General features: G+C 36.4%; 1 protein-coding gene and 1 pseudogene across 7 annotated transcripts in view; both read right to left on the bottom strand.

Annotated features, from left to right (window-relative positions):
* The window catches only part of ABCC9 (ATP binding cassette subfamily C member 9), a 196,940-nt gene that overhangs the window by 155,624 nt on the left and 16,869 nt on the right, over nt 1–24,447 (bottom strand). For all 7 annotated transcript variants that reach the window (XM_043967998.1, XM_043968001.1, XM_043967999.1 and 4 more), the window contains exons 2-6: nt 23,173–23,332; nt 19,706–19,847; nt 16,726–16,847; nt 14,376–14,542; nt 5,210–5,452 (exon numbers count right to left, since the gene is read on the bottom strand). In XM_043967998.1, the coding sequence (XP_043823933.1) occupies nt 5,210–5,452; nt 14,376–14,542; nt 16,726–16,847; nt 19,706–19,847; nt 23,173–23,314 (816 nt within the window). In that variant the 5' untranslated portion in view covers nt 23,315–23,332. The remainder of the gene's footprint in view (nt 1–5,209; nt 5,453–14,375; nt 14,543–16,725; nt 16,848–19,705; nt 19,848–23,172; nt 23,333–24,447) is intronic.
* Nucleotides 10,903–12,338, bottom strand: LOC122727946 (annotated as a pseudogene).

The raw sequence follows: 24,447 nt of genomic DNA, 5'->3' as shown, positions 1-24,447 counted from the left end.
AGCCAAACATGTCAACAAATTAGGATCATTTCATCTTCTCTTTACATATCTTTATGCCTTTAATTACCTTCTTTTTTCTTACTGATACTACTTGAATTTGCAGACCTGTATCAAATAATATTTGGGAAAGAGGACATCCTTACTTTATTCTTACATTTATTGGAAAAATTTCTACATGATGTTTACTTTGCGTTTTGATACTTTATGATATATTTTAATAACTATGCCTAAATTTTGCAAGGGTTTTAGCATAAATGAATGTTGTGCTTTGACAAAGGCTTTTTCTGTATCTATTGAGATGCAAAAATCATGTGGTTTAGGATGTTTTGTTTTTATTCCAATTAATACTGTCATTTACCTAATTATGAACTACCCTTCCATCCCTGGTATAAATCCAACTTGATCATGCTGAATGATCTCTTGTATGAATTGTTATTATCCACTTGGAATGATTTTATTTGAATTTTTGAATTGATATTCATTAATAATATTGTCCTATAGTTCTCCTTCAGTGCTTTACCCTTCCCTGTTTTAGATGTTAGGACTACATTGGTCTAATAAAAGAAATCTAGAATAGTGCATTTTTCTCAATTTTTTGAATAATTTGTGTTGTATTGATACTAATTGTACTTTCAGTTTGAACTGTCTTGTGAATACATCAGGATTTGGGGGGTTGTTGATAGTTCTTTTATAGATAGTTTCATTTATTTATAGAGAACAATTTAAGATCCTTATTTGGTCCTCTTGTCAGTTTTAGCATTTCATATGTTTGAAGATATTCTACTATTTTTTTGTGTTCTCAATTTTGGTAACATGTAGCCATTCATATTGGGTGCTGTTTATTTCTTCTGGATTTGGGCTTTTATCCTGTTCACTTATTATTTTGTTCATTTCATTTTTTCCCCTCTTCTTTAATTAAATTAGCTTTCTCAATATTTATCAATGCTCTTTGTCTTTTCAAAGTATTGGCTTTCAGTCTTATTCATCAGACCTATAATATTTTTGGTTTCCAGTGTATCTATTACTTATCTAACTTTAATAACTCCTGGGTTAGAGATACCTTGGTTTTAAGAAATAGAACAAGCAACTCTGGTAGCTTGCAAAATCTGTTGTTTGTCATTAGAACTGTTCATTTTAACAACTATGTTTTGGATTTTGCAGCATAAGGTTTCTGTTTTTTCCCCTGGGGTGATCTATAGTTTATTTTAATTGGGATTTTCTTCTGTATTCACAAGTTCTGGGTAGTATTCTTGCACTTCTTTAATCCTGGTGATCAAATTTTGGGACTTGTGTTCTTCTGGAAGTTTATGATCCTTAAATTGTCTACACATCCTGTCTTGAAGATTAATACATTTTGCTGGTATATCCCTTTAACATAATTGATTTTTTGCTTCTTCCCTTCCAGATTCTTCTCTTCTATTTATTTGCATTCCCAAGTTGTTTTCTATCTTTTATTTCTTTAGTGAGGTTTGCTACTGTTTTTTCAAGTTTTTCTATCCTATTGTATCATAATAGCTAAAAATAATATTTATATAGAGCCTATTATGGGCCAGGCATTGTGCTAAGCACTTAACAGATATCTTCTCATTTAATACATATTTACACATATTATCTCATTTAAACCTCACAACAACCTTTGGAGGTGGGTGCTATTATTATCTCCAATTTGCAGAAGCTTAGGCAAAAAGAGGTTAAGTGATCTGTCCAAAGTTATACAGCTAGTAAGTTTCTGAGGCCACATTTGAATTCAGATCTTCCTAGCTCCAGACCCAGAACTCTGTCTACACTGCTCCACCTTGTTGCCCCAATAATTCTGCCAATTTTTCTGCCTTCAGGCCATACATTTTGCTTTTATAATTCGTCCTATTTTAAACCATTCAGGAATAACCTACTGTGGTTCCATGCTCTCTTGAGAATGCAAAGGTTCTTCTACCTCATCAGATATTTTCCATTGTCTTGCAATATCTATTCACAGATATCTGGATTTGATTAAAGGATTTAGAGACTACGTTCTCTTCTATTATGACTATCTTCCCTACTGTTTTGTCTGCTTAGGTTCAAGGTTTCTAATTAACTCTTTTCTGAGATCTTTGGCAATTACATTCTTTTTTTCCCTTATATATCGATGTTGCTTACTTTCTGACTCCTATCCCCTTGATAACAATTTCCAGGGGGCCAGACCTGAAAAACATCAAAGCCTCCTCTCCTACTAGGCAATTCACTTTTCAGGGGTCTCAATCTTTGCCACAAGCGACTTCTAGGGTGACAAAACTGACGCCATTTTGGTAGCAGTCCCTTTTCCTCCAGACTTAGTGCATCACCACATATGTCACATACCCTGCCTCAATTCCCTCTGTTCTTCATTTCTCTAGCTGAATACTTTTGAAACACAAAGTACTGCCATGCCACAGCTCTATCCAGAGCAATCTTCCACATTTTTTTTTCCTGCACTAAGAGGAGAGGAAGAGAAGAGCTGAGTTCTGTTGCAAGCCCATGAGTTGGCTTGTAACAGCCCTGCTGCAGGAATCTGATAATTAATGGAGGTGATGGTGCTGACTTATTAGGAAATAGATATTTGACTTCTTTGCTATTAGTTCATCAAATTTTTACCTTTTAGGGTCTTTTGTATATTTGAGCATGAAGACAGTTGAAGTTGTTTTATCTCTTCCTATTTTGGAGAGGTTTGAAAGGTCATGAGGATTATAGCAAGTGTCTAGTCTGTTGGTTACATGACACAGAAGTCCCAGAAGCCATGAATTCATGAATCAATTCACCATCCCTTCCTCCTTCTACCAGTGGTATTATGAGAATCAGCATACATATTTTGGTTTATGATTTAAGGCTGACTGAAATCACAGAATCACAAATTTCAGAGTTGGAATAGGAACAACCCATATTCCAAATGAGCAAATTTTATTTTGTGGTTGTGGCTTGAATATATGCACCTTTCCAGGCAAGTAAATGCATAGCACATAGTAGATGTTAAATACAGTAAATATTCATATAAATAATTTTTACATAAGTTTTCATGCTTACATAAATAAACACTATTTAAATGTTAGTTTAAATAGAAACTACAAGACAAAATGAGAGGCATATTAGAGAAATCTTTTTCAGGTATAGCTTTTTTTTTTTTTTTTTTAGTGAGGATATTGGGGTTAAGTGACTTGCCCAGGGTCACACAGCTAGTAAGTGTTAAGTGTCTGAGGCCGGATTTGAACTCAGGTACTCCTGACTCCATGGCAGGTGCTCTATCCACTACACCACCTAGCTGCCCCTCAGTTATAGCTTTTACTAGATGGCTTCTAAGTTCCCTTCCAACTCTAAAATTTTGAGAAGTATAGCTTTCTGTGAAGATGCCAATATCTGATTTTTTTAAAAGTCCTCTCTGGCTGTAAGAACTGACAGGAACCCCCTGGGGAAACATTTTGTTTGATCTACAAAGAAATACAAAGCAGGTATCTAGATGATACAACTTGAGAGTTGTGAGATAATAGGATTCCAAAATTTGAAGGAACTTCTCATAAGTGACTTGGTCCAAGTCCTAACCATAACATGAATCCTATCTACAACAGCCCTGACACAGTCATCTAGCCTTCTTTTTCTTTTTTAAAGACAATTGTAGTTAAGCAACTTGCCAAGGGTCACACAGCTAGTAAATGTTTGAGGCCTGATTTAAACTCAGGTCCTCTTGAATCTAGGGTCAGTGTTCTACCCACTGTACCACCCAACTGCCCTGATCTAACCTTTTCTTGAAAATCTTGAAGCATGGGACCTTTCTCTTCCCCAATGCAATATACTGTAGGCAAAGAACCCTGGACCTGCATTTAGATTGAAGTTCTACTTAGAGACTACCTACATAACCTTGGGCATGTCAGTGGACTCCCCTGGACTTCAATTACTTCACCTTTAAAATGAAAAAAAGATAAATGTGATGATCTCCAAGAGGCCCCCTTCCATCTCTAAAACCTATGATATTGCAACTGATTCTACTTTTGAATAAATCTGATTATAAGGATATTTTGTTGCCTTTTCACCCTTATATTGAGTTGAAATTGCTTCCTTGCTTTCCATACATTAGCCTTAGTACTTTATCTTAAAAGAATAAAGATCACAGATACATTAAAGTAAGGTCTAGTTCTACTCTCCAAGGGCAAAAAGAGAAAGCTCAATTCATCTTCATGTGATGGAGTTAATAGCTCATACTTGAAAACCTATCACTTCATAATGAATCCCCATTTATTAACTTTTAAAATCTTTATCACATAGATACGTATAATCTATTTTCACATAAGATTTTGGCAATGTAAGGCACATTTGAATGGAAATACAAACGTGTGTATATCCCACAAACATCAAGCTTAATTAATAATTTTTCACATAGAAGGTTGATGGTACCATCTCCTCTTGTTCACAGAGAAAAGAAAATACATCTTTACATCTTTCATGAACTAACAGCTGGACAACTGAATCTCTTTTCCCCTTTTCTTTTGAGGTGTTATAGAATCCATGATTCAAGGGGGACATTAGAGATAACACAGCCCTCCTATAATACCTGAAGCTTAAATGTCCTCGACAACAATGGTATCAAACTCAAATAGAAATAGGAGTCACTAATCTGTACAAAAGTAAGCTGCATCCTGACTTGGTTTTAAAATGTAATATTATCTGTGTTTTATTATATTTTCATCTATTTTGTCAAATATTTCCCAATTACTTTTTTTTTTTTTTTGCGGGGCAATGGGGGTTAAGTGACTTGCCCAGGGTCACACAGCTAGTAAGTGTCAAGTGTCGGAGGCCGGATTTGAACTCAGGAACTCCTGAATCCAGGGCCGGTGCTCTATCCACTGCGCCACCTAGCCGCCCCCTCCCAATTACTTTTTAATCTTGTTCATGCACAGTTGACAGTGTCACTCACAGTTTGATCCCTTTTTTCTTCTTTTTTTTTTTTGGATCCCTCTTTTCTGCAACATCTCCAGTATCTTCCACTTGAAGACTTACATCAACCAAAACACTCACTTTCCCTGTGCTACATTGCTCTGTTTGGCATGAAGTGCAAGTGGCACAAACCTAATATGTGTGGTAAGACTTAACTTACTGAGGAAAGAAGAGGAAGGTAATCTCCACATCCCCACTGATAAGATTGTGTAAGGAGGATGTATCTGATAGCTCATTGAATTAAAGCAGAACAAGACTGATCATTCTTTACCTTTTGCTCTTCATATGCATCCTTCAGGCAAACATAATTGGTCATTGCCCTCATTGCTATAGGTAGCTTTCCAATCGCTTTCAAATCGATAGGCTTTTTATGAGCTGATATAATGAGTGTGTTCATCCACCAGTAGGTAGCCTTTGAAAGCAAATTCACAAATGGTTGAAGAAATCTCACACCAAGATCTTGAAGGTCTTCAGGAGGCTTTACTTTTTGAGGCTTCATAAAAAAAACATATCTCTGAAAAAAAAATCACCATAGAATGTCAAGCGATCCAAATTTTTTACCCACGTATCACTTAGATTAAATATATTTTAACTTAGCTATGTTTTTTGGAACAAATTGTTTGTTTGTTTTTGGTTGTTGTGGCAGCATTGGATTTTTTGGGGGGGAAGTGGAAGAACTCCTGGTATATAAACATCCCCATCAGTGAAGATCAGAAACAAATCTATAAATTAGAATATTAAGAAAGTTGCTTTTAGCACTAAGAGGTTAAATGATTTGCCCATGGTCACCAAGTTAGTATGTTTAAGAGGCAGTATTTGAAACCTACATCTTCCTGACACTAAGAAAAACTCTCTATCCACTAGACTTGTCCTCTCAGTCACTTTGAACACCTCACTTGATTTAAAAAATACAGTAATAGCAGTTTCTATTTCTGTATTTATTATTTTTTTAATCAAAGGTCATACATTCACATGCAAATGGAAATGGCTATCTGTAGTACTTTATAATTTATAAAACATTTTTATTAAAACAATATTCAGAGGCCATTACCATGTCGATGAGGAAACTAAGACTGAGGAAGGTCAGTTGATTTGTCCACCCACACAGCTAACACATGGCAAATAAAGAACTCAAGTCCTCGTTTACTGCTTTCAACCTAGGACTCTTTCTACTTGATGAAGTTAGGTGGCACAGTAGATTAGCGTGCTGGGCCTGGAGTTAGGAAGATGAGTTCAACTGTAAATGAGGATCATAACAGCATCTACCTCCCAGGGTTATTATGTGAATCAGTAACATAACATCTGCATACTGCTTAGCACAGAGCTTGGCATGCATAGAGTAGGCACTTAATAAATGTTTCTTTCCCTCCCTCTGTTATTTTGTTGTTCAGTTGTTTTTCAGTCATATCCAACTCTTCAGGACTCCATTTGGGGTTTTCTTGGCAGTGATATTGTAGTGGTTTTCCTTTTCCTTCTCCAGCTTATTTTATAGAAGGGGACACTGAGGTAAATATGTTTAAGTGACTTGCTCAGGGTCACACAGCTACTAAGTGTCTGAGGCCAGATTTGAACTCCAGAAGATGTGAGTCTTCCTTTCACCAGGCTCAGCACGCTATCCACTGTACCACTTAGCTGCCCCCTCCTCACTATTATACCACCACAATTTTACCTCCCAAAATTAACATAGGTGTATATGATGCTTTGTGTGATGGATGCTTTTCTGAAAATCTTTGTATAACTTGAGTATCATAAAACCAAAATTTCCAACAATGGAGTAAATAGTTGAGTAAATTGTAACATGTTAATGGAATGGAACAGCATACCATAATGCAATTAATAACAGCTGACATACAGCACTTTAAGGTACACAGAGCACAATTACATGTTAGCTCATCAAAGTGTAAAGAAAAGAAAATTAACTATATCTAATCTAAAAATTAATAACTGTACTTTTATGAAAAATTATGATTATATGAAAAACTATAAGTTTAGAAAAATTATAATTTGGCCGTAAGTCCTGCCGCAGTCGCCATTCAAATGTGAAAATATTTTATTAACTTGCTTGCCTAATTTGGAGGGACTAATCTAATTGCAGGGCCTAATCTATCTGGGGGCCTAATCTGGGGATTTTTGACTCACTGGCTATCTGACTGCTATTAATTTCCTATGGGCCATTTATAAAGTTCCACCACACTTGCTCCACTCCAAAATTAATAAGCAAAAGATTAAGAAACCTCTTAATTAAATAATCAAAGCAGAATTTATTTATAAAAATCAATGTATTATATTCTTAATAATTTCTATAACCTATATGAGATTACCTGCTGTCTAGGGGAGGGGGGAGGGAGGGAGAAAAATCTGAAATTATAAAGCTTGTATAAACAAAGGTTGAGAACTATCTTTACATGTAACGGAAAAAAATAAAATACTTTATTAATAAAAAAAAATCAATGTAAACCACAAGGGTTAAGAAATGCAAATTATACGACCTGTCTGCTTTTAATACAATGTCGCTGCTGCCTCTTGCCTTAGGATATGCTCCAGCTTTCTCCAACTTTCACTCTTTTTCTCCTTCACTCTGGCTCCCCTGCTTCACTTTTACTGCTCTCTCATTACACAGGTATGAACCCCTGAAAAGCCCCTTAGCATCCTCACCTCTGTTGCCAACCCCCAGCGTCTCTAGTGTCTCTGTATTGTAGCACTTTCTCCAACCACCCTACTGTCTCCTGTTCTCTTAATCTTCAGGCCTCCTTGCCTCCTCCTAGTCTTCCAGTGTCCCCCCTCCCACTGTCTCCCTAGCTCTGTATATATGTTCCTTCTCTCCCCTCAAACCTCGGGCTCTCTGAGCCCTTGGGAATGCCAAGCTAATCCACAGCTGTATTAGGGCTGTGCCCAGCGGGGCTCTAGGGGCCCATGCCCCCTGCTGCATGCCTGGGACTTCCGCAGGGCTATGTTAGGGCCTGGCAGGACAAGCCTGGGATTGCCAGGGCAACACCCCTCATGGTGTAGGGAGCTGGGTTCCCCCCCACCCCCCCACCCCAGCCGTCTGACCTGGCGTCCTGAAAAGCCCACTGGGCTTTTTTTTTTTTTTTTTGGCTCAGCTGAAGTGGAGGGGGAGGGGCACCAGCCCCTCACACACCCTCAGGGCCTAAGGCTTTTTAATCTCAGCCCAAAGGCAGGGTCCCCAAATCAAAATAAATTCCCACAAAAGCTTCACAACAAAACTGTGAAATAGAGACTATATGTATTCTATCTTTTTTTTTTAGAAGAAGAACCTGAGGCTCATAAAAGTTAAATAACTTTCATCCACAGACCTAGCACCAGCCAGCTAAGTGTCAGAGGCAGTTTCCCCACCCATAAAATGAGGATAATAGCACCCGCCTCACAAGTTTCTTATGAGAATTTATATATGTATATGTATTTATATGTGTGTATGTATATATATACATACACACATATATGTATGGATGTGTATATACATATGCACCTACTATATACACATGTATGTATATATTTACATATTTTATACTTTGAAAAACTGAAAGTATTATTTTTTACGATTTAACCTTGTCCAGGGAATTCCCCATTTTAAAGAGATATTAGTAATGTCAGAACAAAGACCTTATCAATAGGACAAAAAGGACTCAGGACATTATCCAGACAAATCCCCTCTATTTCTTATTTACTCCCATTTGGCAGTGGTTCATACTATAATTGATTTTTTTTAAAAGGTTCAAATGATTGTTTTACCTTTCATACTTCAAATTGTGCAACCATTCGAATGTTAAATCTAATTGGACATTAATTATGCTTAAGCTTTTATAAAATCACTTGACTTCTGCAAGTTACTTCATCTATAGCCATTTCAACTCTAAGCTTTTCCTTATAATTGATGATACATAAACAAATACTTAAATCAATGATGATGGTTTTTTAATTGAAAGGGATACTGAAATGAATCAGAAGATCACAGATCTGAAGTCGGCAAAAACCTGAGAGAACCTCTAGTTCATTCTCCTCATTTTGCAAATAAAGAAATTGAGACAGAAAGAGGTAATGATTAACCTAATATCAAATGGGCAGTAATACAAAGAGCCAAGATTTGGACCCCAGGTCCCATGACTCCTAATTCAGGACCCTGTCCCTTATACTATAATCATATATGCACATGCCCACACACACAAACACACATACACATACTCACAAATTATCCGCTTAATAAATGTTTTCTTTTAGTGATTGAGTTTTCTTAAATTCACACATATTTATAAATACATAATGATATAAAGCTTAAACAAGGCAAAATTCTAAGAGCAATTTTCATTAATAATACCTTAAAAACTTAGATTTAGATATTTTTTTTAGATTTTTAAGATTTTACAGATGGATCCCTTTACTACCCTTTTGGTAGTTAGGTGGTACAGTGGATAGAGGGCCAGGCCTGGAGTAAGAAAGACCTGAGTTCAAATTTGACCTCAGATACTTAGCAGCAGCACATTATTTAACCTCTGTTTGCCTCAGTTTCTTCAACTGTAAAACTGGGGATAATAATATTACCAACTTGTAGAAATATTGTGTTGATCAAATGAGACAATATTTTTTATGCACTTAGCAGAATGCCTAGCACATAGTTGCTGCTTAATAAATATTTATTCTCTCTCTTTCCCCTTTCCCTATCCAATTCAATTCCTGGGCACACTTAAAAAATCTGGGTTGGAGGTTAAGAGGAAAGAAGAAAGGAAATTCTAACCAAAGAGAATAACGAAAAAGAGAAGTCTCTAAATATGTGTTTCCTAGTGAAGAAAGTAATTTAATGTCCCCAAAGAGATTACTTTAGCCAGAAGTTGAAAAAGAGAATTAAATAGCTAGAAAAGATTGATGATGAATATGCTAGCAGGCATACTTGGGGTACTAAAAGTGAAACTCTGAATCAGTTCAATCATTCTGGGAAATAGTTTGGAATTATACTAGACCCATTGATACTTCCAGTAGACAAATGTCCCAAAGAAGTCAAATACATAATGGTTAGGTATCTACAAAAATATTTATAGCGTTACTTTTTTGGAATAGCAGAGGAAGGAAAGTATCCATAAACTGAGTAATGGCTGAACAAGGTTTGGTACAGGAATGTGATATAACATGATTACGACCTAATAACAGGTGTAGAGTATTCAGATAAACTTGGAAAGACTTCTACAAATTGATGCAGAACCAGGAGAAAAATGTACATAATTACTCTAATCATGTAAAAGAAAACAGCATTGAAAGACTTCAGGACTCAGATCAATGTAGTGATCAGTTGTAACTTCACAGGACTAATGGTTTAGCTTGCCTGTCAAGTGATTGTATATGTGTGGAATGAGGTATACATTTGATGGCCAATGTGATTTATTTTGCCTGACTGTTCTTAATTTATTACAAAGTAGGGCTCTGCTGTATAACTATAATGACCAATCTTGGCCCACAAAAGAATTAAGAAAGTATATCTTCCTCCTTTCACTTATGGGGTGAGGGCTTATTAATATAAAACACTTAATGTATTCACATTTGGGCAAGTTAATGTATTCATTACTTTTGTTTCATCTTTAAAAAATATTTAAGACTCTTACAAAGGATGGCCCACTGGGTAGAGAAAAAGGAGGGAGATATTAAAAAATTTAATGGGATTTTAAAACAAAAATATAAATACAAACAACAAATTAAAATAAATAGAAATAGTTTATGCACAGTGACAGCAGGAAATGTTGGTGATGCTTCTTTTTTTGGTGATGCTTCTTTAAAGGGAAAAAAAAGAGGACTAACAAGAGCAACATCACAGTTTCACTCAGTATTGATCTTTTTTTTTTTCTGAAGGTACAAATAGCAGTACTCAATCTTTTAATCTGTACAACAGCAGGTTACTACACATTGTGTTCCACCATTCACAGGACACTTTATTTTCCCATACACCTTACAGGCCTTTTAGTCCCAGAAGAAACCATTGCTGGAGATGGCCAGAAAAGCTTGAGGACTATTTTTTCACGTCCTAAACTTGAGCTTCTTGATTCAGGCTAGTGAGGTACCGATTCTGGTAAGGTCAGAATTGAGCTCAGTTCCACTTAATTTCCTTGTCCTCTTCAGTCAGAGCTGATATATTAGTGACCGGGCCAGTACCAATGGTTTTACCACCACCCCTCAGGGTAAAATGCTGACCTTTCTCCAAGATCATGGGTTGTCTTAATCTTAAGATTAAGTTTAGTTTCACATCTTCACCAGGCAAGACCATTTCCTTCCCTGGAGGCAGAAGGACCTGACAGGCCATGTCCCATGTGAGAGAGAACATGACAGGCATGAAGTGTGACACAAAGGGCTTGTGACGGCCACCTTCCTCCTTGCTGAGAATGTATACCTGAGCCTCAACTTTCTGATGGGGCAGAATGGAGCCTGGTTTAACCATCACCATGCCCCATCGAACATCCTCCCTCTTCAGCCCCCAAATTAATGCACCAAGGTTATTTCAAGCCTCACCTTGTTCCAGACTCTGGTGAAACATTTCAGTTCCTGTGACCACAGAGCAACTATTCTTGCTGTGGCCCAGGAATTCACATTCATCTCCCTTCTTCATGGTTCCTCTCTCCAGAGTCCCTGTCACCACTTTACCACGACCAGGGATGGAGTAAACAGATTCCACAGGCAGCAGGAAAGGCTTCTCTAGACCTCGAGTGGGCACAGAAATATGTGTCCACAGCATTCAGCAGTTTCATTACAGCATTCACCCCTAACTCTGGCTGCTGCTGCTCAAGGACACAAAGAACAGAACCAACAATGACAGGAGTCTTCTCCCCATCATAGCCAAACTCAGTGAACAGCTCCCTTATTTCTAGCTCTACTAGCTCCACCATCTCATTGTCCTGGACAGCATCTGCTTTGTTCACAAACACTACTGTGTGTTCCACACCAATCTGTTTGGCAAACAGCAGATGCTCCCTCGTTTGGGGCATGGGGCCATCATTGGCTGCCACCACCAGGATGCAGCCAGCCAGTGGGGCTGTGCCAGTGATCATGTTCTTGATGTAGTCAGCATGGCCAGGACAGTCAGGATGAACACAGTGTTGAGCAGCTGTACTGTATTCCCCATGGGCTGCATTGATGGTGATACCCCAGGCTCCTTCCGATGGTGCATTGTCAATCTCCTCATACTTCAACTTGGCCCATCCACCCTCTGCCAGAATCTTGGTGACTGCTGCTGTCAGAGTAGTCTGGCCATGATCTCCACGTCCAACAGTGCCAATATTAACATGGGGTTTGTCTCTCACATAAGTCTTCTAGGCCTCAACAGCAAGGTCCTGTAAAATGAGGGGCAGGGAGGGCTTCTGCCCTCCGTTAGAAAGTTGGGTCCTTTTCAAAAACTTGTGTAGCATCTGGCAGCTCTGAAAAAACGCTGGCTCCAGGCCATGTTCAGTACTTAATGGTTGCAGTCATCACAACAGGAACAGGGTCTGGTGGAGAGGGGAGGGGATAATGGGGCCCTAGAGGAAAGGCGCCAGAGGGGAAAGGGACCTGGAATGGTATGGTCCGTGTGGTGCTAAGGGCACAGGGAACTGGAAGGTACTTCCTCAGGACTGATCTTGTAGTCACATGGGTTCAAGTCTTGGCTCTGATATTTATCACTGGCGAGTCACTGCCCATCTTTCCTCTTCTGTAAATGGTAATAATTATCCTATTCGCTCCCTTATTTAAATGTGAAAAATACTTGATGTTCAATAAGACTATATTAACACGAATATTGCCTGATCCATCATGGGTCAGTAGTACAATGGCCCGGTGATGCCTCGTGTATCTGACCTTTCTGAGATAGTATAAAGCAAAGTCACTATTCACCCATCACTGACCACTTTCACACAGCTCCATGAAGAAGCTGGGGTAATTATTTGACTTAATTTAATCAATATAGGCTACTAACATTTATAAATTAGGACTTCAAAAAAAAACAACCCTAAAGACTTGAAGGATCTGCTTAAAATGTGTTCAAATCAACTGTGCAGTTGCCAAAAGAAACCCATAACTTTTGCAGGTTAGTCATTGTCAAAAACCTCATAGCATTCAATAGTCAGTGATTTTTGTACATCTAGCTTATAAACAGGGCTGAGTATTGGACTAAGCAAAGTAGTTAGTCATGCAGCGTGCAGGACACACTAAGTCTCAATGGGGGATTCTTTTTAAATAATTTTTATAAATACACACATTTTAATGCCAGAAAATTCTGCTCTTCATAACAGGTAATTATTTTGTAATAAGTTTAGTTGTGGGGCAGCTAGGTAGCACAGTGGATAGCACCGGTCCTGGATTCAGTAGCACCTGAGTTCAAATCTGGTCTCAGACACTTGATACTTACTAGCTATGTGACCTTGGGCAAGTCACTTAACCCTCATTGCCCCTTGCACCCCCCAAAAAAGTTGAGTTGTGTGTATAAGAGTGAAGGTTCAAAGCTCTTAGTGGATACTAACACAAATACAAAGCATTTTCATTTTTTTCCCTCAGGCACAGAAATGCCTTGTCTCATCTCTGATAGAAATCTTTCTATTAATTTTTTTTCAAAAGGCAATTGATTGGGGGTGCAGCTAGGTGGCGCAGTGGGTAAAGCACCAACCCTGGATTCAGGAGTACCTGAGTTCAAATCCGACCTTAGACACTTGATACTTACTAGCTGTGTGACCTTGGGCAAGTCACTTAACCTCCATTGCCCCGCAAAAAAAAAAAAGGCAATTGATTGTCCAGATTCACCATGCTTTAGTTAATCAGGTTGCTGTCTGATCTTAGTTCATTGTTCATAACCACCCATAATATGTCTTTCCTACAGCTAGTTCAGAAGTGCTCTGTTGGGAATTTAGTATTTTCAAAGTATACATACTGGTAACTTACTGTAAAATAGTTTAACTCCTGTTAAACTATTCCTGTTGGAATTGTATTTACCTAGATATGATTTATATAATGTCCAAGGTACTATATAACAGAATTATCAGGTGCACATTATATAATGTACACCACAGCATGGGCCCTGAGGACATGTTATGGTGATGCAATAGCTCAATAATACATACCACAAGAAAAGCTTGATTGGTGCTGAACTTTGTAAATAATTAAATAAACATTTTTCCCATGAACATTCATTTCTCTCTCTCCCCTCTCTCTTGCTCTTTTTTCTCTCTCTCCCTTTCTCTCTGTCTCTGTCTGTCCCTGTCTCTCTGTCTCCGTCTGTTTCTCTCTTTGTCTCTGTCTGTCTTTGTTCCTGACTCTGTCTGTCTCTGTCTCTCTGAATCTTTCTTTCTCTCCCTCCCTCCCCCCATCTCTCTCTCTCTCTCTTCCCCCCCCCCCAACCCCAGTCTCAGAATAACTAGGTTACTGCGATTGGAATCAAGGATACCTGTGAAATGAAACAGAAATCATAAAACACTTACCCTAACTCTAATGACATTGATTTCCACAGCCATCAATAATCCATTGAGGATAACCATCATTCCCGTGATGCAGAAGCGAAGTTCAGATACTCCCAAACCAAGCTGACAGTATTTAACTAATTTTATTGTTTTTGTGATAAAGGCCATGACCCAATAAAGAAAGAGGGCTGAAAAAATACAGTAACAGCATTAGAACCCTAATTTTAACTTCATGAAGGATTAAATGCACAGATGATAATTTTCTACAAAATGTACTCGAATGTTCAACTGGATCTGTAATCTATTCCTCACTCTTGCCATGCAAATAGTATAACTCACTTTTCGATCACACATTATTTTCGTGACCTCTATTATTATTCCATTTCACCTTCTTATGTTTCAGTGTCAACTCACTGCAGCCTATTTCTGTCAAATGTATGCCCTTCCTTTTACCAACAAGGTGATTCCGAACTTCAATTTTTAAAAATTTTAATATTCCACAAATATTCTGTTTCTGTAGAATTTTATTTTATATAAAAATAACATTTTGATAACAATTTGATAACAATAACATTATTATGATCATCAATCACTGTACACTATAAATGCCTCGAATTTTTAAATGGTGATATATTAAATGATGACTTAAAAAATCTTTACTCTAGAATTATCTCTATCCATACTGATGAATATGAAGACCAGGAACACATGTGAGCAGAGACAGATGAGACATTTAAGGATAGGCAAGTATGATTTGGTATTCCTTTAAAATTATTTCACATTCTAGCATCCTTGCATATTTTAAGGAACTCTTGATTCCTTAAAGTACTCAAAACCTGATTCCTGGAAATTGGTTTTCTGTAATAAAACAGATATGATGGTGCCTTTGCATTGGGAAGACTTTCTTTAAAGATAAATGGGAAGAGAGTTCTGTTTAGATCCTTGTTTCCCACTTATTGATAAATCATCTTCTTGCTATATAAAAAACTTCCACCTAATATCAGATAAATCACTAAAATTAATAAATCAACAAACTTTATAAAGAACCAACTTAATGCCAGGCACTGTGCTAGGCACTGGGGACATGTGTGTGTATGTGTATATGTTTATATACACAAACACAGAACATGAGATGCATTTGAAAGGAAATCTTCATAGAGAAAGAGAAGTAGAGAGGGGTTAGTGGATAGACAGCTGGCCTCAGAATCAGTAAGACCTGGCTTCAATTCTTACTTCTGATACCCTGGCTATGTGGCCCTGGGGAAGTCACTTGACCTCTCAGTGTGCTAGGCAACTCTCTAAAGCTGCAAGTTGCAGAGAAGGTGCTCAGCTGCATTGGTAGAGAAAGTTCCTATACATCAATGAAACCACAGGTCCAGACAAAAGAAAAAAAAGGACGTGTGTGTGTGTGATCTTCCTATCTTCTCATAGTGTTACTTTCACTAGCACCCATTGCATTTGGAAGGAAGCATTACAGATAATAGATTCAAGAGATAGTTTTCCTACCAATTAAAACTGTATTGATAGGATACTGAAGTTCTATGTCATCTTAGAGGTCTCCTCACAGATCATGGTTTCTCTACCTGTAGTACTAAAAATATGATTTTCCTTATACTTAGACTTTTTTAAAGCTTGAATTAAAGGTAAGGCATGGGTTAAAGTTAAACCAATATGGTACATTTTTCTCCATAGATAATACCAGTTTTATCTTTCAGGCCCCATAAAAAGATGAGATTAAGCATTAAGAGACCTAAATTCAAGCTCTCACTATTCATTTCAATGCTACTAAGTATAAAAGGTAGGATTCAAATCCAGTTCTCTCCTGACTTCAGGTCCAGGGCCCTTTCTATTATATCACACCATTTTCAGTTGGTATTATCTATGCTTAATGCTACTGTCCTAGGAGCTTAGAGCCAAAAGTTGCAAGAAGACACAAAGCAGGTGTAAAATGAAGATTAAACAATAGGAGTCTCATCTTTTTAGTATGTGCAGTGTTCTGCCTGCTGTATACCTATGAACATAACTAATTCTTCTGCAAAAGCAGAGAATCTTGGAGGAAAATAATGGAAGGCTTGTCTTATTTCCAAAGCATCAAAGGACATCCTATCAGGAACAATCCTCCAAATCTTGAAAGGAAAAATTGAGTTGAACAAGTGAGAAAAATTTTCAAAAATACTTTATTGAAAACTTACCAGATACCGGTGTGACTGCATTAAATTTGTTTTGTAAATATTTATAATTAACTAATTTCAATAAATAAGATGTAACTTTTTTCTTTTTTCTTATTTATTTTGTAGCATTGGGGGAGGGAGAAAATTAATTTTAAAAAAACACTTCACTTACCTATATTTTTATAAACCACCTCACTTACCTAAAAGCAACTTGGGAAAGTTTGATGTTTCAATATTGTGATAATAAACTATTGATGTAGTAGTGGCCACAAATCCCATGACAGCAGGCATGAAGAGATGAAGGTGACGAGATTCCATTTGTCTAAAAGGAATAGTGAAATATCAGTGCCTGAGGCTTGTATTGCTTATCCTTTCATTTGGCTTCATTAGTGTTCATTTTGGTCTCTCTTTCAATTATATTTCTTGAGTGGAAAATATTGTATTACACATGGCAAGATAAACCTATGTATCTCTTGATGTGTAGCTGGATAATTAGCAACTCTTTGAATAAAAATAGGCAAATATAAATACAACTTAAAAGTTTCCTCAGTTATAGTGTCTTAGGAATGTGTTTTGTATTTTGAAATCTTTTCTGTTATCCTTGTTTGTACTAATTTATCCCTTTTCTAGCTTCCTTGGTTAGCCATACTATTTCAATCTTCATTTTATCTCCCCAAGGACCTGTGTTGTAATAACATGTTACTCTATCTTTTAGTTTAGTTTTATTTTTTTAATCCAGTCCCAACACACAATATAGTACTGGGCAAATAGTATAAGCTTAATGAAATTCATTGGGTGATTGACTTCAAAGGACTGCACATTTCCTTTAACTCTTTGGGCTTATTAAATCCATCCTACAATTCTAAGGGTGTGAGTCAACTGAGTCAACAAAATTGATCACCCCACAAATCAAAAGGTATTGCAACTAGGTGCTGCAATAGGAAGTCTGTTGTGATTGACTGAGGAGATTCGATCATACCCTGTGAAGTTTATATGAAACCAGCACTAGTTTGGAAATGGGAATTTGAGCATCTTTCTATATAATGGTGATGCATTTTAGCCAGCTCCTTGAAAAGGAATTGTCTGCATAGAGGAGGAAAACTACAGCCTTGACGTTGGTCTCTTTTTCTGACACCTCTCAGCCATAGAAGGACCTTGTAAACTTCAAAGAGTCATAGGATTCTAGACTTCCCATAAGCAACTTAGTCCCAGAAGTTTCCTGGAATAGTTGATACAGTAAAGAAAGGCTGCATCACAGCTAGAAAAAGCACTGCAGAGAAGTCATAATCATGCCTAAAGAGGACTTCAGGAACACCCTACAATGGAGAGAAAGAGTCTTCTAGCAACCAGATGTGAATTACTCCTTGACCACATACGATCTCTAAGCCTGAGCCCACTTTCCCCAGGATTCTGTATATATTTATGTAAAAGTGCCATAGACTTTTCTGCAGAAGTTTTGTAGCAACTGTTCTTACCACAACTTTCATAAATAACCCTTTCAAAAAGTTAATTAAGTCTGGCTGACAAATTGTTATCAACGGATGATCATGGTTGGAGTAGGGGAAAACACATAGATGAGAGCTTGTGAGCTATAGCTTTAGAAAACCTCCCCAACTCCTCAAGGCTACTTCTAGAACCCTGAAGGGATATGTAGCATTCTTGCCCTAGGGTAAGACTTACCCCAGACTGACAATATATCAGTAGGTCTGGAACATGTACTACACAATGTTAACTCAGTTAACAAATATTCTGGAAGCAAAGCTTCCTTTAAAAAAGTCAGTATTTTTAGTATCTGTGTGACCCTGGGCAAGTCACTTTACCCCAATTGCCTCACCAAAAAAACAAAAAACAAAAAACAGTCACTGTTAGCAAAGATATAGTTATTTATTCATTTCTGAATAAATAACTGAGGTGACAAAGGTGGTGGTCCTGTCTCGAGAACAAATGTCTGCAGGAAAAGTGAGGACATAGTTAAAGTAAGGTGCATACTCCTGGTCATTTTTCAATGTGTAGGAAAAACACAACCTAGAATGCAGCCAAGGACAACCTCAGAGTTAATGGGTGAATAGACTGATAAAAGAAAGCCTATGGGGTCTATGGGCCCGGTTCATTGATGTGAATTGTGGCATCCTAAACATTCTAAAATTGATTAAGGGGAGACTAATCCTTCTGTCTCTAACTATGGTCATATAACTTCTGAAAGTGGCTTAATTTGACAGAATCTCTTTGTCCATTCCCTTATCAGAAATTTAAGCTTTGTCCCTCGGCTAAAGTTTTAGAAATCTCCCTTTTCCCCCTTAATTTCAAAGTAAAAAGACCAAGGGATAAAGTTCAATGGGTGATAATACATTTTCAGGATGTACATTTAGTACATTTCTTTTTAATAACTTTAAATTTATGTTCACATTAGGCAAATACATGAAAGTTATACTACATGTACATAATTTTGTAGACAATAGGTAAAAACTTAGGATTTCTACAGTCCCTGAATTTAACTGCTATAACATTTATTAAGAATATAACTATGTTATTTTCAGGACTGTAAAACAGCATTCACTCCATGCATGATGAGAATAATTTCATAAAATGTAGGTTTAATGGTCGAAATCTAATTCTAGAAAGCTTTTATGGCTGGTGTAAATGTGTAAATTCTATCATTCTCCTGGGCTATGAGAGTGCATCCATTTTTTTCACTTGAGAACCAAGGATGGAGGAAACAGAACAGTGTATGAGGCGAATAGGGAATATATATAAAAAGGCAAAAAGGTCCAAAAATTTTGAGTGAGTGGGGATAAATACATGATATAGAGGGAAGAAATGAAGAAATACATAGGTAGCAAAGACCACTACATGAATGAATGTATGTTTGCATATAAGCATGGAAACTAAAGAGAGAAGGAAGCAAGTTGTATATTATAGTGAGTAGGAGAGGAAAGGGACAAATAAGTGACAAGTATTCAAATGAAAGTTGTACTAACATATATTACTAAATAAATCATATCCCAGGAAATGGATAAAGGCATATGTAATGCCATCACATGATAGGATATTAGTGTTGCATCTGTTACTCCTTATGAATTGTGACTAGAAGATTCTACCTTTTTTGTATGCACTAAGCTACATTCCACATTTATATATCTACTAGAACATCATGATACTGTTAGCTAAATATTGACTTACGCATCAGAAACAATGCCCTCAGCTATTTCACAAACATGCACAAATAGGAGAGCAAATGTAAGAATCCATCTCAGGTTATGTCCAGGAAAATGAAGCCATGTGTTGTGATGAATTTGTACTTTTGAACTCTGACTTCCCCACCCTGAAAAAAAGAGAAAAAGGAAAGGTTTTAAAAATAAGGTTACAATACAATATGAAAATATTAAGCCAATTATTTATAAATCATTTCACAAATAATAGAAAAACTATCACTGAATCAATATTCCATTAATAACAATGATATCTCTCAAAAATAATTCCTACTTATTTCTGTGTGTGAATTTCACATTTATCTCTATTAAATTCCTTTTTCTTACACTTTGGTGAAAGGACAGAAAAGTATCTCACCAATAAAATAAATAACTTTTCTTTCACCATTATAAAAATGATTAATTTCTCAATGTATATGAAGAAAGACATCCCCAATTTCTGATAATAGAAATTTTCTAGCAAGGAAATCTGAGAATATTGTATTCTATCTGTTCTCATTTAGCAGTCAATTTGTACAGTATTAGGAGGAGGGATTAAGGCTTCCTATTAATAATTTATAATAATAATAATTTAATTAATTTATGGCATATATTATATACTTATTGAAAGGGGAGTTGTGGAGAGTAGTGTGCACCTCATTTCTCCAGCTGCAGTTGTGTACAGCATTCATTTATAAGAAACAACAAAGAAAGATGATCAGTTCATTACGAAGCTCAGGATAGTAATAACTATCATAATCATAGCTTTTTATAGTACCTACTATGTGCCAGACACTGTGCTTAGTGCTTAGCACATATTTTTTTCATCTGATCCTCACAACAACCCTGAGAGGTAGGTGCTATAAGTATCCCCATTTTACAGATGACGAAAATGAGGCAAGCAAACTAAGGTGTCTTGGGTATCACAAAGCTAGTGTCTGAGGCTACATTTGAACTCAGGTTTTCCTCACACCAGGCTCTATTCAGTATGCCAACTAGTGCCAGAGACTACCTTACTGAATGTGTGCTTGCCTTTTTCTTAATACTTTGTTTAAATGAATGTCAAATGTTATATTAAAATGTTCATTTCCTAGAGAAGAAAGACAGATCCCACTGGAGGACTCCACTGGAGTTCTACAAGTTGGCACTCCACATACTTTCCTGCTGCTTTCTAGATGGAGATATAGTACCACATTCCTCAAGTGGAAAGTTAGCATGTATTTAAACTATCCTTGTGACAAAATAATTTTTAAAGTCCAGAAACACTTCATGAAGGAATTACTATATAATCACAAAGCATGACTACAAAATTTATTAAAATATTTCATTTCAGGTAGCTAGGTGGTGCAGCAGATAAAGCACCAGGCCTGGATTCAGGAGGACCTGAGTTCAAATGTGACTTCAGACACTTGACATTTACTAGCTGTGTGACCCTTGGCAAGTCACTTAATGCTCATTGCCCCACAAATAAAACAAACAAAAAATATTTCATTTCTTGGTTTTCTCAAAAGATTTTTTCATTTTTATATACTAATTACAATTTTTATTTCTTATCTGCCCCTTGGATTTTAAATTCCTGAGGGTAGAGAAAATATATGACAAGTTTCTCTGCAAATTTCTGAGTACAAAGCATAAGAAATGCACTCAATAGTTTCCAAATTTGAATATTAATGGTAATTTTAGTAACCCATGCAATAAATTTTGCAGCTATCTCTAACTGAAGAAAGTTACCTAATTCTTCTTGACAAAACTATCTATTTCAGTAGCCCAACAATTACATTTCATTTAATTACATCATTGATACTTTTTTTTAAAATTTGGGTAATTTGCTCTCTAAATGAAAGCATTTCTGCATCTGTCACAGGGCCAGTGCAACATTCTTAAATTTCCCTAATTATAGAGCTCTCTTAAACATTAACCCTGAATTGGGAAGGCTTTTTCTGTTGTTTGTTGTTGTTTTTATATTGTCTTTTCAGATTCTTTCTGATCAGATTTGGGGTCTTCCTGGCAAACATACTAGAATGGTTGCCATTTCCTTCTCTAGTTCATTTTACAGATGAGGAAACCAAGATAAATAGGGTTAAGTGGCCTGCCAAGGGTCAAATAGCTAGTAAGTATCTGAGGCCAAATTTGAAATTAGGAAGAGTGGTCTTCCTAACTTCAGGCACAGTGCTCTATCTACTGAGACACCTAGCTGAAGGAAACTTTATGTATTCCACTGATAAAATCTTTCCTATGCCATTATCTGAAGGTAATAGATGCAGTGGCATTGGATTTGTACTAAGAGTCTTACACTTGGATTTAAAACCTCCACTTCACAAATACAAGCTGAAAAATTTGTGCCCAGAAAAAGATATAGTTTTGGGGGGTTTTGTGGACTTCCACATCCAAATGGGCCAATATGGCAGCCAAGAAAACTAAGAAAATCTTAGAATTCATTAGGAGAAAGCATAATGTCTAGGCCAAAGGAGGCAACAATCCCACTGTATTCTGACCTATTCAGGTTACATCTAGTTCTGGTTCAAATGACATCATTTCTGGGAATATTTGGGGAAGGATACTGCTAACCTGGAGAAGGATATGTTTGTGTTATTGAAGATGAGTTTAAGGAATTAGAACTGTTTAGTCCAAGGAATATTAGACATGGTTTGGGTGCCCTACCTGGGGGGGGGGGCGGGGAGAAAGAGGAAGAGTTGTCTTCATGTATTTGAATGACTGCCATACAAAGAATGACTGTCCTCATTATTCATGTTCCCAAGGGCCAAGTAAAACAAAGAGCAAAGGATGGAAGTTGCAAAAGAGGCAAATTTAGGTTTGAAATAAGGAAAAACCTGAGCAATTTATCCAAGAACAGAGAAGAAACTACAATAGCATTAGATTCTAAAATTAACTTAGCTGTTTTCCCCTCCACTTACTAATGTACGCAGCAGAACATAGAACCTCTTTTACATGTCTGTTTTGTTATTTTGTATTTATTTCATATATGTGTATGTCTAATTATGTGGCTTCCCTATAGTCTGCAGGCTCATTGAGACCTCAAGGGACTGTTTCATTTTTATCGGTGTATTGCCAGTGCCTAGCACAATACTTAACATTTGACCGATTCTTTATAAAAGTTTGTTGAATTAAAGTCATAATTATCTTTAATGTAAAGCATTTTCTTCAGTAGGTTAAAGGATCACAATGCCTTTAACCTTTCATGTATCACTAAACCTACTCTCCTTCCTTCTCATAATTTTGGTTACTTTTGTTTGACTTTTCCTTAATTTCTCCATCATAATTCAACATCTTACTAAAATTATTTTACCTATACTAGATCATATACCGTAAAATGGGGGAAATTATATCCAAATACTAACCAGTTTTTAAACAGTTCTTCTATTATTCCATATTTTAAGGAATAAAACTAATGTTTTATAAAAGCTTATCTACTGACAATATGAACATGAGATTACTTACCAATGAACAATATTGGAAAAGTAATAAATAACAGGAAAACATGAGGGACCAGGTTAAGGGCATCCACAAAACAGGCATTTTGTAATACACCCTCCTTGATGTCATAAGAAGAAATGTTGTCACCACAAAATGAAAGGCTCATTTTTTCCTGTTGATTTTCCTGGAAAAGAAGAGAAAAACAAATTTTAAAGAGTAATACAGCATACATTATTATTAAAGAGTTCTTGTGAAGAACTCAATTTTTAGAGTTTGAAAGTATCTTGGAAATTTATAGATAAGGAAAAAGAAAAATATCAATAATAGTTTCCTTGATAATTCTATTTCAAAGAAAATAGCACTACCAATATTAATCTATAGCGTTCATTGATTTTTTTTAGTTCATTGATTTTAAGGAAAAGAAAGGATAGGGCTGCAAGGGAAAGAGAAAAATATTGATTATAGAAGAGGCATACAAGGATGAAGATTTCAGCAAGTATGAAGCAAATTTGGCTAAAAATATAACTGAAACATTTTAAGTGCTTAAAGCAGTTGAGCAGAGGTCCAATGGACACAAGTCTGTGGACATGAGTTTTCCTTTCAGAAGGATACTAAGCAGCATTTCTTGGGGGGAAGGAGGAGTAGATGCCCATCAATTGGGAAATGGCTTTTTAAAATTGTGGTAAATAAATGTAAACTGCATATTGTTGTACTTTAACAAATGTCAAATATAATCAATACAGATAAGCATGGAAAGAATTCCATGAATTGATAGAGAGTGAAGAGCCAAGAAAACTATGTACACTGACTACAACCGCATAAATGCCAACAACAAACTAACCATCTGAAAATCATAATGAACAAGGCTGGTCCCAAATGGAGATGTGGGAAAACATCTTGCCCTAGTCTACAGCAAAGGTGGGAGGGTCAGAGAAATGGCAATTTCAAATATTTTCACATTTTTCATGTATTCTTCACTTTTGCTTATTGTTTTTTCTTATCTTTTTTTTCTTTGCAATATATTCTATTATATAGGATGACTTTCTGGGAGAAGAGGAGGGACAGAAGGGAAAATTTAGGGGATGTAAAAATAAAATATATCAAAATTTCTTTTTAAAATAAGAAATCAAAAAACTAAGAGATGTTATTTTAAAAGATTATCAAACTTGACAAACTTTTAGCTAAGCTAATTAAAGAAAGGCAAATCAGGTTATCAAAATAAACTGAACAAAGTAAATTCACAATAAAAAATAGAGCAAATCAAAAAATTTAGTAGAATCTACTATGCACAGTTACATG

Source organism: Dromiciops gliroides, chromosome 5 (genome assembly GCF_019393635.1).
Source record: "Dromiciops gliroides isolate mDroGli1 chromosome 5, mDroGli1.pri, whole genome shotgun sequence".
Taxonomy (NCBI): domain Eukaryota; kingdom Metazoa; phylum Chordata; class Mammalia; order Microbiotheria; family Microbiotheriidae; genus Dromiciops; species Dromiciops gliroides.
This window is presented reverse-complemented; position numbering and strand designations above follow the sequence as displayed.